Genomic DNA, 12,050 nt, shown 5'->3' on the forward strand with positions numbered 1-12,050 from the left:
TGTTTTGTCATGTTTCAGAGGCACAGCTCTAACTGAAAGTAGACAGCTGCAGCCTTTTTAAATGTGTGACTTTTCAAAAACTGCAAGCACAGGGCTGGACTTAAACAAGTATCATGGCATGACTTTTTAACATCACTTTCAACTCTGCGGCACTTTTCTGTTTGCCTCAGATAACTGCATTAGATAAAATATCAAAACTGCTACTCTTTTGGGCACCTCTTTTGTTTTTCATTGGGAGAAATTACTCATTCCCAGACTCCACATAGCAAAATTGGTATGGCCCTGATCTGGCCCACACAATGTGCTTACACATGGCCCACATACCGCAAAGAATGATGGCCCTTTGGTGGCCCAGATCAGGTTTACCAGAGGTGGCCCACACATGGGCCAGCACGTGGCCAGTTGCAGACACACTGCTGGCCCAGATGTCAGCCTAATGTGTACCTTAATCAAGCCATGTAATAACAACATGTGCCGGAACATAACAGTCCAAAAGTAACATGACGAAACTCTGTTCAGACAGTGAATGGACTGATTTTTATATAGCGCTTTTCTACTCTCCCACATTACTCAGAGTGCTCTATACAATATGCCACATTCACCCAACGACACACTTTCTCTAAAACGGGTGCTTCCTAACTACATTCACACTCTTGAACACTGGAAGAGCCAGAGATCGAACCACTAACCTTCCGATCAGTAGGTGACCTGCCCTACTGCCTGAGCTACAGCCACCCACTGGCAAAGATGAGTAAACCGTCACTAGGTTTTGAATAAAGTGTACACTCACAAACCTGTCAAATCTGTACTTGAAAAGTTGGCTACTATAGCAGTATAGTGTTACAACATGGCATTTGGGTCTTCTAACTAAAATAGGAACATAAATAGTGCCATCTTTGCCGGACATAGTCCACATGTGGTTGACAGACACCCTGCCATGACACCGGTCAGTCAGTAGTGCCAGCTTGATTCCAGATCCGGGCCAGACCTGTTTTCTATCAGCCTGGGCAACATAACCCAAACTACAATCGGGCCAGATGTGGCATGCCATCACATAAACAGTGCCATCTATGCCGGCCGTGGCCCATATCTGGATGAAATACGTCTTATCATGCCAGCAGTCAACCAGCAGTGCAGGCTTGATACCAGATCCGGGCCAGACCTGCTTGCTATGTGGGACAGTGTGAGCTGAATTCTGGTAAATGCTGGATTTCTGCTGTGCATTTTTTTTAATGACTAAGTGGTAAGAACAAGATGAAGAACCTCAAACAAAATTCACAGACACAAACCATGTTCCTCAAAATTGAACAACAGTTTGGAAGGCTAGAAAAAGCATGCAGAAGGTGTAGACAAGAGAGTCTCATAATCCTGCTGCTTTTAACAATGCAGTTAAAAAAGAAGGACAAACTCTCTACAGTCATGCCAAAATCCACAAATGTAATCTCTTGGTGGGGACATTCTTACTTAGATGGATTTGTAGTGATTGCAGCTTGGCTGAACACCTCAATAATAGAAGAGCTTCACTGTTGCTTTCAGAGTTTTATTGAAAACTCAATTGAAGAATCATTTTTTCTCTAGCTCTCACCTGATTGTGCATTTTTAGCACGCTCAAATTCACAATGAAAAAGGGTGAATGAGCGCAGCATTCTCTCTTCTAGAGGCTCTCAGTATGAGACCACCAGGATAGACACATATGTGTGTCCTCGTTTTTTGTTTTTTTGTTTTTTTTGTAGGCATAGAAGATGGGTAGTGCTGATGGGTTCGGGCAATTTCACAAGAAACCATCTCAAAAGTGTTTCAGACTTGTCGAGCGGTGAAAATTGACGGCTGTAAAGAAATTACAGCAGTAGCGGTATGCAGGGGTACACCTCTCTCTTTCCTTCTTCTCGGACCACCCTAGCTTTCCCGTTCTCTGTCCAGGCTCTTACATTTGTTTCCCCCTCTCCATCATCTTGTTGATATTCGGCTATTTTAGAGGTGGAGTACGTAAATCAGGCACTGCTCTCACAAGTCTCGCAATTTTTAAATTTTCTGTTTAACTCTTAGTTCTTTCCATCACATTTATCTTTCTTGTTAGACGTTTATTTTGTCAGGATTTTACACCTCGTACCTCTCTTCATCTCTCTCCCTCTGGTAGTGGAGGATTTTGGCGCGACTCTGCGCGCACGGTAGCGTGCCTGAACGTCTGCGCTTCTCACTCTCAGATCAACATGAGCAAGTCACACATTCCAGTAGAGAGAGGCAGAATATATGCGTGTGTGAGAAGGAGTGAGCGGGGAATCCGGAGAAATACCTTAATGGATTATTGGATGGACCTGTTTGTCCTTTACGCAGAAGGAATCTGATTTTTGGACAAAAGCAATGGATTGAGTTTCAACTTGACCATTAATAGACGGGTAAGACAGATGAAAACTAATAATATGATTCAGGTTTAGGTTTTCTCCGGGTATTGTCCAGTGCATGAATTTATCACTTGTGGAGTTAAGGCAGCCAAAGAAACACACTGTATGTGACAAATGTGCGTAATTCATGCTCAGTCGTGCATCTATTTAGTTAATCTCAAAGCACCTTTAATGAATTAATAAATGAATTAAGATATAATAAAACAAAATAAGAAAGAAAGTCATTTTTAATTTTTTTTTTTTTTAAACAATCGTCTTGTAGCAAAAAAATTAAGCTGTCGGGAGAGTCTGGAAGTTGTCACCACGGTAATACTTGCATCCTGTTGTTAATGCTTGTAATCAAAAGCCGGATGCCGTCACAACGATTGATATGGTTGTCTCAAATCAGACTCAAAAACTTTAATACAAATTGAAACCGCCCTACTACAATGAACAGCAAGGAGATTAACACATTCGCACCTTGTTTTGGAGTTGATGCAGCTTAAAGCTAGTGCGTGTTGAAGTGGGAAAATAAGCTATTATTGGGGTGGTTTCAGTGCCTCTAATTATAGCGTACAAAATGAAGAAATCATTTTATAGACACAATGATACACACGCGAGTGTATTTACTCATAATCCCCCTACAAGAGAGTGTTTGTTTGTTTGTTTGTTTTTTTTAATTTGTCGGTCATTGTGGATAATTACGCATGACGCACAACGTATATACAATTATATCTACAGGTTCTGTCACCGGTAAGACAGAAAGCCAACATGGACGCCGGTAGTCTGATACAACATATTGAACGAGATGAAGAGACCACTTCGTGGCCATTGTCGATGACCACTGAGTGGTTGGAGGACGGGAACGAGACGACCTTGAATCAGTTCCAACAGCCCGACTGGCAGGTGAGAGAAAAACACTGAGATAACAAATGAAAGTGATTAAAGTCAGAACTGCAGAATTTAAAAAGATGACACTGATGATGATATTAATGAAAGAAGTAAGAAAGACGACTCAGTGAAGTAAACAGGTGTATTCTTTTTTTTACTTGTATAATGTTGAAGGGTAAAAACCATATGTCAGTGACATCATTGTTGTGAAATCTAAGTAAAGTGCCTGAAACAGACAGAAACTCAACAGAATGAAGTAAAGGCTTACTGGTGAATGTGATTTGTCTCAGGGACAAAATGTGGGGCTGATTCAAAGGACATTTTCACTTCACAGACTGTATATTAGTTAAGTTATCTGAAGGCTTTTTGCTCATTCCTCTAAACACTTTTAACTCCCCCACAGTCATTTAAACCTGCACCACACCGTGCACAGTTTACAGTCCTCTCCTCCTATCTGTGCTTGGCTGTCTGAAGTAGCTCATTGCTTTACATTTCTGCGACAGTGGTTGACTGGGTATGAACAGGTGATGGATGTCAGGGTTTTCATTTCTGGCCCCAGATAAAGTGCAGCATGTCTGTCCTATTAATTTTCTTATAGGTCAGACAATGAAAGGAACGGGGTCTACAGATATTAAAAAATGCTGAAGATTGGTGGTTGCTTATCACAGAATAGACTTTACCTGGAAGCTGACTTTGATCGGTTTATCTCTCTTTGGGGGATGAGATAAACTAGGAATTCCCTGTGTAAAGAAACTTAAGATTTCTGAAAATGTTTGTTGTTCAGAGTTGTTACGTCTCAGGAGGTAGACTGAGGTATCTACTAATTGTAAGGTTGGTGGCTCGATCTCTTTTCCTCTTGTCATTATGTTGAGGTATCTTTGAGCAAGCTACTAAACCCTTAGTTTCCCCTGATGTATCCATCCGAGTGTGAGCGTTAGGATAAAAGCACTCAGACACAGGAAAAGATGTTTGTACAAATGGGCTAATGAGGGTTGTAGTAAGAAAATGCTTTGAGTGCTCAAATAAATTAGGAATGTGCTACAAAAGTGTCAGTCCATATACCACTTGCTGTAGACATCCTGTGCAGGGATAGGGTGGGGTTTGCAAATATATACGTATTTGTGAGTTCCTTTATTGTGTTTTTTTTTTTTGTAACTGCGTATAAGATGCTGACATTAAAGGTCTCCTCTCCTCTCCCAGGTGGCTCTCTGGGCTATAGCGTACTCCCTCATCATCCTGGTGTCCATCACTGGGAACGTCACAGTGATCTGGATTATCCTCGCTCACAGGCGCATGAGGACTGTGACCAATTACTTCATTGTCAACCTGGCTTTCTCTGACGTTTCCATGGCGAGCTTTAACACCCTTTTTAACTTTGTGTATGCGCTTCACAATGACTGGTACTTTGGCTTGGGTTACTGCAGGTTTCAGAACTTCTTCCCCATCACTGCCATGTTTTCGTCCATATACTCAATGGCTGCCATTGCAGTGGACAGGTAAGAACACTCTCCTATAGAGTTCAGAATAAGTGAATAACGACAATGAACTATACTGTGCATTAAAAAAGGTAGACTGAACACTGAGCTGCAGACTGGCACAGCAGGCAATCTGGAGTACAGGGAAACCAGCATATGAGCATATGAAGTGTGAAAAAATCACAGCGTTAGGCTTGAAAATCTAGTTGTCTGAACATGTCTACAGATTAATGAGCTGTAGTTTAAATGTCATTAGAGGCGATTAGGAAAAGGCAGGGATGGAGTAGCACCACCTTCACAGAGTTGAACAGCAACAAAAACATAGAAACACCTACACAAAAAGGGATTTAAATAGGTGAGGGGAGGGAGACTGGGGGCATGAGCGACAGGGGAAAAAAGGGGAACTCAGCACTGGAGCCAAAGGGATCATGTGAAAAATATGAGGTCAACTGCTATTAAAATGAACAAGTCATTACATCAGAGGCTCTTTTGTGCTACCAATCAGACACTAATGGGGTGACTGATCCCCATTTTATGCAAACACTATTTAGAAAGTGCATTATGAAAGCAGTCAAAAAAAGGAATCATCACAACTTAATGAAAAAAATCAACATAGTGGCATATTGTTTCAAGCAACTAGCAGATCTGGGCAAAGGCATCTCTTTTCTGCAAGAACACGGATCATTTTCAGAGTTTCTGGAAGAATAAGGGTTTCGACATTTGAGCTCAAACAACAGCTCCTTGAGGAGCATGATTTGCTCTCATTCTCAGCAGGCAGTACAAATGAAAATGCTGCATGAAGGAGATATAGGTCAGCAGGCGGACACAGATGAAACACAGATGCCAGTAATGCTTACTGGAGCATGAATGGTCAGCCCGAATAAAATATCATATACTGAGTAAGGTATAAAATCTATGCTCAGTATGTGATACTTGTAGTAAGATAGTTACAAATTTATAGGACCGACCTTATGCAATATGACACTCCTTCAAGATAAAAATAATCAACATCAAAGAAGGGTGTTTCACCCTAATGACAACCGTACAATGATTTTGAACACACAGCAGGAACACAAACTGAGAATTAAATGTGTTATTAAGAACTATTTGTTTTTTGTTTTATTTTCATCATGATTTACTTGATGAACTCAGAATTGTTCACCTATATATGATGCAGCAAAACCTCTTTGTGGATTTAGACTATCCATAAACTCTTATGATTGTAATAAAGCTATCTTATATAAAATAAACCATTATGGGATGCAAAGAAAAACTAGAAAACATCCAAGTCAGTGTGGTCCTCCTCTTGGAGGCTTGACCTAAATCCCACAGAACACCTGTGGGCTGCTGAAAAATGTCAGATCATTGATGTTTTAGTGGGGATGACCTGACAGCTTTGACTGAAACATGAAGGAAACCACAGCTGTCGCAGCAACTTTCTGATTTTCCAAGTGTCCAAGTGTTTTCAGGTAGCTCTGCAAGCAAAATGATGCTGGACTAAATACTGAAACATTATAACAGCAATCAGCAATCTTTAGTATTCACGGGGAAGGAAGGTCTGGAAAATGTGCTTAGATTGCTGCTCTGTTGCTCAGGACCTGGATAACGAGCAGATAATGGAAGAAGGACTAGCTTTTTATTTTAATTTTGAAAGTGTGAATCATTTTTAAATGGTATTAATCAATTCCCAATACTCTTCTTTTCCATTACTCTTATAGTATCTACTTTGATGTGACTTTTTAAAAATCTGATGCAATTAATTGTCTTTTTTCCTTTTTTTTTCTGAAAAAAGCAGTTTATTAACCAAATCTTTCTAGCAGATCCATTAATTCTTACTGGGTTTTTTTTTGGCTCAGATTGATCAAGGTGCTGGAAACTTCCTCTGAGATTTTGGTCCATATTCATTTGACAGCAGCACACTGTTGCTCCTTGTGGTCATTATACAACTACTCTATTGGATTAAGATCTGGTGACTTTGTTTGTGTGGGTTTTCTTAAGGGACTGTGTCTTCCTCCCACAGTCCAAAGACATGCAATTAGTGGGGTTAGGTTACTTAGAGATTCTAAATTGCCCATAGGTGTGAATGTGAGTGCGAATGATTGTTTGTCTCTTTGTTTTAGGTTTGCATCAGACTGGGTAAAGGACACAGTGGGTAAAATAAGTGAAGTTGAATCCATCACCAGTTTACTAAGTAAATATACTTCTAAAGGTGCGATTGACATGAAATTCTCACCAAATGTCAGTAACAACCCATCCAATGCAAAAACGCAAAGAAATCAAACCATTGATTTCCATAAATTATGTGTAATAATAAGAAAAGACAGAGGGGGGAAAGTATTGAACCCGCTTACTGAAATGTATGTAGTACTTTGTACAAAAGACTTTGCAGGTAATGACAGAAACTAGTCACATGCTAGTCAAATTACTCAGGTGTGATTTTGGCCTATTCTTCCTCACAGACAGTCTTCAAATCCCGAAGGCTCCTTGGGTCCTATGAACTCTCATCCTTAGATCAGTTACATGAAGGGTGATGTATGCAGAAAAGCCGCCCCACAGACTTTATGCTTCCAGTATTTCACAGGATTGTTCAGCAAACTTTGAACATGCTTCAACATGCTCTTTCTTTAGCAGTGGTCTGTGTCATGTTCCAGCATGGTGAGCGTGCATACAGGCCATGATGGGCGAGTGCATTGCTTGCTTTCTTTGAAGCAATTATACCTGCTGCTTCCAGGTATTATTTCTTTGGCTCTCCACAAGCAGTCCTTGGCTCTTTGACAACTTTTCTGATAATTCTTTTCACTCCTTTGTCTGAAGTTTTGTGGGGAGCACCTGGTCATGGCTGGTTTATGGTGAAATTCCACTTTCAGCTAATGTCCCCAACAGTGCTCACTGGGACCTAGAGTAGTTTAGAAATTCTTCTGTAACCAATGCCATCAGTATGCTTTGCAACAATAAGGTTGCAAAGGTCTTGAGAGAGCTCATTGGTTTTACCCATCATGTTTCGTGTAACACCGCAGTAATTTCAGCTGGTGTCAATAATTTCCATGTCTTTTTGCATCTCCCTTTCTTTGTGTTTTCAGTACTTTTCCCCTGTGTCATTTCTCATCACTACACATAACATATATGGTTTGATTTCTTTCCATGTGTGGATTGGATGGGTTGCTACCGACATCTAGTGAGAACTAGATGTCGGTAAAAAGGAAATAAAAACTTGTTATAGGTTCTACTTTCAAACTTTCATCTTTATGCGAAACGTTTATGTAAGATCTCATGAAGCTGTTATTATCCACAGAACATTGACAAAGCCACTCCACAATAATGTAAGTTTATGACTCATAACCACAGATGACCGATTTCACCGTAATTTTAACAATACCATGCAATAGTGCTAAGTTGAAAAAAGTAGACTGCATACTGGTTGAGATGGGTTGCCATAGCTACCGCATTCATTGGCAGTTATTAACATTATTTCACCTTCAACTTTTAATGAGGTAACTTCTGTATTATATGGTAGATTGGCGGGAAAGGAGTTTTTTAATATACCATCATTAACCTGAATTACGGGATGTCACTGATTTTTAATTATTTTTATTGTATCCGAATATTTTTTAAAAGGATTGCGTGGGTTTTAAATGGTTATTATCCTGGGCTTTTATCACTTGACCTCTGACAGTTAGCATATATTCCACAAATAAATAATTACTAAAGAAATGTTTTTGTTTGTTCAAAATAGGAAAAACACTTTGAAAAAAGGTTGTTTAAAACAAACACTCAGCAGGAACCTTTTGATTACTGCTCAGCTTTGAAGCTGTTGTTTTGCAGCTGATGGTTTGATTGATGAGTGGGTAGTTTTCTGTCATGAAAAGAAAATGTCACTTTTTTTCACACACTAAAAGCTTTAAAGCATTGCCCTGTTTTCCCTATCAGTGCACCTATGACTGAGTTTCTTTAGACAAAGACATGTGAAGGTGTAATCATACAAAAGTTTCTGTCTTTTTCAGGTACATGGCCATCATCCATCCTCTGAAGCCTCGCCTCTCCTCCACCTCTACAAAGGTGGTGATTGCCCTGATATGGATTGTGGCAGTATCACTGGCGTTTCCTCAGTGCTACTACAGTGTGACAAGATTTTATTACCCCAGAACTGTGTGTATGGTTGACTGGCCTGATGATTATGGAGGAACACATCAACTAAGGTGAAATAAAGAGGCACACACGTGCATAGATGGTGACATCGCTAACAGGTCTGTCAGTTTAGGAGCTATTTGTGCCACTCTTTAAATGCAGATGTGTGTGTTTACCTATTTGGATTGAGCAAAAGTTTCTACTTAAGCACTGGCAAAAATATCTAAAAGAAAGTTGGACAAAAACTGAATAAAATAAATGTTTACATAGAAGGTAAAAACTTTGACCTCAAGTTGGATCTCCAAATTGTTTTTCTTCTGCTCGGCTTCATTTCTTCTAATACAGCATTTAAAAGTGAACGAGGTTGATCAGATTTTTACATTTACAATGAAAGCAAGCGAGGAGTGGCTATGTTAAATGTTGCTATGACTGCTCAGGTTAAATCAATCTTGTGTTCATCTAAAACATCAAAGAACTCCAAGGCACTCTCCTTTTAAATAACATTTTAAAATACCTTTATTAAATGTTGCATGCCAAAATGCATTTTGGCATGCAACATTTAATAAAGGTATTTAAGAACTTTGATTGGAAAGCTAAACAGATTTTTTAGAAAAAGTCAGCTTTTCAACTACCGGCAAACTTGATTCCCCACCGTGTAGGTGGTTTTAAGGTCAAACAAGACTATGGCATTAAAATTAAGCTTTTTAAAAAAGAGCCTTGGAAGTCTTTCATGTTTTAACTTATATATATGTCTTCCAAAGTGCACTTCAGATAACACAAATCTAAATCTAAGAAGCTCTCCTTCACACAAACTGTTCAGATCTCACATTCATGTTTACATTCATTCTTGTTCATCAACCTTGTGTTGTGTGTCCTCATAAACTCTGTGCACGTGACGGGTAGCAGAAAGATTTGTAAAGCTCAGTTATTCAAGTTTTAATAGTTTAAAACTTGAAAATAGTTTCAATAACTTGACTCTTTCATATTTTATCTATTGTATAATTCATCAAAACCTCTATAAGTTGCTAATGAGCATACATTTTAGAAGTGTGGCAGAAAGGTCGGTTATTGACACAGGTTCAAGCTGCAGAAGGCAGCTGAGGAAAGGAAAAGAAGGAAAGTGTCTTCATACATGATTACTTTTGAACTTTATCTTTGAACTCCAAGGACAAATCCATCTGCCTGACTCCTTCAATTTGATCTTTATGTACTCATCTGATCTCTGTGATTGGCTTAGGTCTCCAATAACAAGCTTAATTCTCTAAAGCCTGACAAAGAAAGAAAATCACAGACAGGAAGACAGAGCCTTGGCTTCTCTGAGACCTCTTGCACTAAAACTGCTGGAAGGTTAAAATGTTTGTTGTTGTTTTCTGCCTGACATAGAAATTAAGCATTTAATATCCATGTTGCTAAACAGTTTCGAAGCAATTTTCCAGGTTTCATCAAATGCAAAAAGTAGTTATTGCTCGGTGAGAGACATGTAGAAAAGCACAAACTGAAAAAATTTAAATGGTATTGAATTTGCAAACGGCACACTAACATCGGATTTGTGGTGATGGCTTGGTGATAACAGCTGACACAATCTAAAGGTTGAATGTTGTGTTACCGTTTCTCATCTCTTTTTCTCCATGTAGTTATCAGTTTGCGGTTATATTGCTGATCTACCTTCTCCCTCTGCTGGTGATGCTGGTGACATACACTATAGTCGGCCGATCGCTGTGGGGTGGGCACATCCCTGGAGAGGCGTCAGACCATTACCATAGCCAGATAAATGCCAAGAGAAAGGTTACACTGTTCCTTTTTTTTTACTACTCAGTTTGACTACAAATCCTCTGAGCTGACCTGATCTTAACAGAAAAAAACACAGCAGCAATTACTCAGGCTCATATGTCTTCTTATTTTCCATAGGTGGTGAAGATGATGGTTGTGGTGGTGGTGACGTTTGCCCTATGCTGGCTGCCCTACCATGTCTACTTCATACTGGGATCATTTAACAGAGACATTTATAAGCAACATTACATTCAGCAGGTTCACGGATGCCTCTCTGTTTTATATTCTTGAATCTGTAGTTTTGTGTTTACTCATTATTTTCTGTCTTCATCAGGTGTATCTGGCCATATTCTGGCTGGCAATGAGTTCAACTATGTACAATCCTATTATTTACTGCTGTCTAAACCAAAGGTGATCTGGCAGTAATTGTGCCGAGTTTAAAAATAATATTATAGCTTCAAAAACGTCAGTAAATCGGACATAAATCCATCTTTTCCTGCAGGTTTCGCGCTGGTTTCCGTCATGCCTTTGCTTGGTGTCCCTTCATCAAAGTGTCAGAGGAGGACAAGATGGAACTGCAGCACACACACACCTTCAGAGTCACCATGACCCGCAGCCACCGCAATGACATGTCATCTATTAGAACAAACACTACATACGTCTCAAACACGCTTGCCAGCAGTGACCTGGTCACAGAGAGAGATGCTCGCAGACACCTTAAGAAGAACACACGCAACTCGCATCCGGTGAAGAAACTGGACGACACAAAATCTCCAGCTGTGGCGCTTATGGAGCACACCCAGTGATCGCTGACAGACATCATGATGAGGACATTCTCAAAGGGAAGGCAGCAGGATTTTTCTGAATTGTGAATAAAAACACTACAGCTGGTGGAGACAGAGGAAGCCCTGCGGAGTACTGGACAGAGTTAATCAAACTAAGGCATTCATTCCTGTGGATCAGGAACTTTGTATAATACACGATGGATGAATGAATGTGACTATCAAGCTATTGCAGCACATGCAAAACATTTAATTATGCCACTGAAACATTTGTGGCTGTGTGTAGATTAATCCAACCTTGATCTATTTACACTGCTCCAAGAAATTACGCGAACACTAAAATATGTTTTCATCGTGGTCAGATAACCTTTACTGATATACTTTGTGTAATTAAAGTGAAGTAAAAGTGGAAACCAAAATCCTCACACCAAAGTCAAACATAAATTCACAGGCTGTTCCAGCTTGTGTCATAATGTGCCTCGGTAATGTTTACTGGATATGTCTGGATATACTCCTGATGAGATACTGGATAGTATCCTGGAAGATCTCCTCCCAGATTTGTTTCAAGGCATCAGTGAGTTACTTGATAATCTATTTGGCTAGTTGACAGTCAGTCTGAGGATTTC

At 39.7% G+C, this 12,050-nt stretch overlaps 1 protein-coding gene across 1 annotated transcript; it reads left to right on the forward strand.

Moving 5' to 3' along the window:
• The first annotated feature begins 2,350 nt into the window (after positions 1-2,350).
• tacr2 (tachykinin receptor 2) lies at positions 2,351-11,448 on the forward strand. The gene is made up of 8 exons (XM_085371689.1): positions 2,351-2,396; positions 3,123-3,287; positions 4,473-4,768; positions 8,749-8,943; positions 10,507-10,657; positions 10,781-10,900; positions 10,977-11,053; positions 11,145-11,448. The coding sequence occupies exons 2-8, from the start codon at positions 3,153-3,155 to the stop codon at positions 11,446-11,448; spliced, it is 1,278 nt and encodes a 425-aa protein (XP_085227815.1). The 5' UTR covers positions 2,351-2,396; positions 3,123-3,152.
• The last annotated feature ends 602 nt before the right edge of the window (positions 11,449-12,050 follow it).

The sequence above is a fragment of the Diplotaxodon limnothrissa genome, linkage group LG1 (assembly GCF_057381915.1).
Source record: "Diplotaxodon limnothrissa isolate DT_005_m linkage group LG1, D_limnothrissa_male_GT1.1, whole genome shotgun sequence".
NCBI lineage: Eukaryota > Metazoa > Chordata > Actinopteri > Cichliformes > Cichlidae > Diplotaxodon > Diplotaxodon limnothrissa.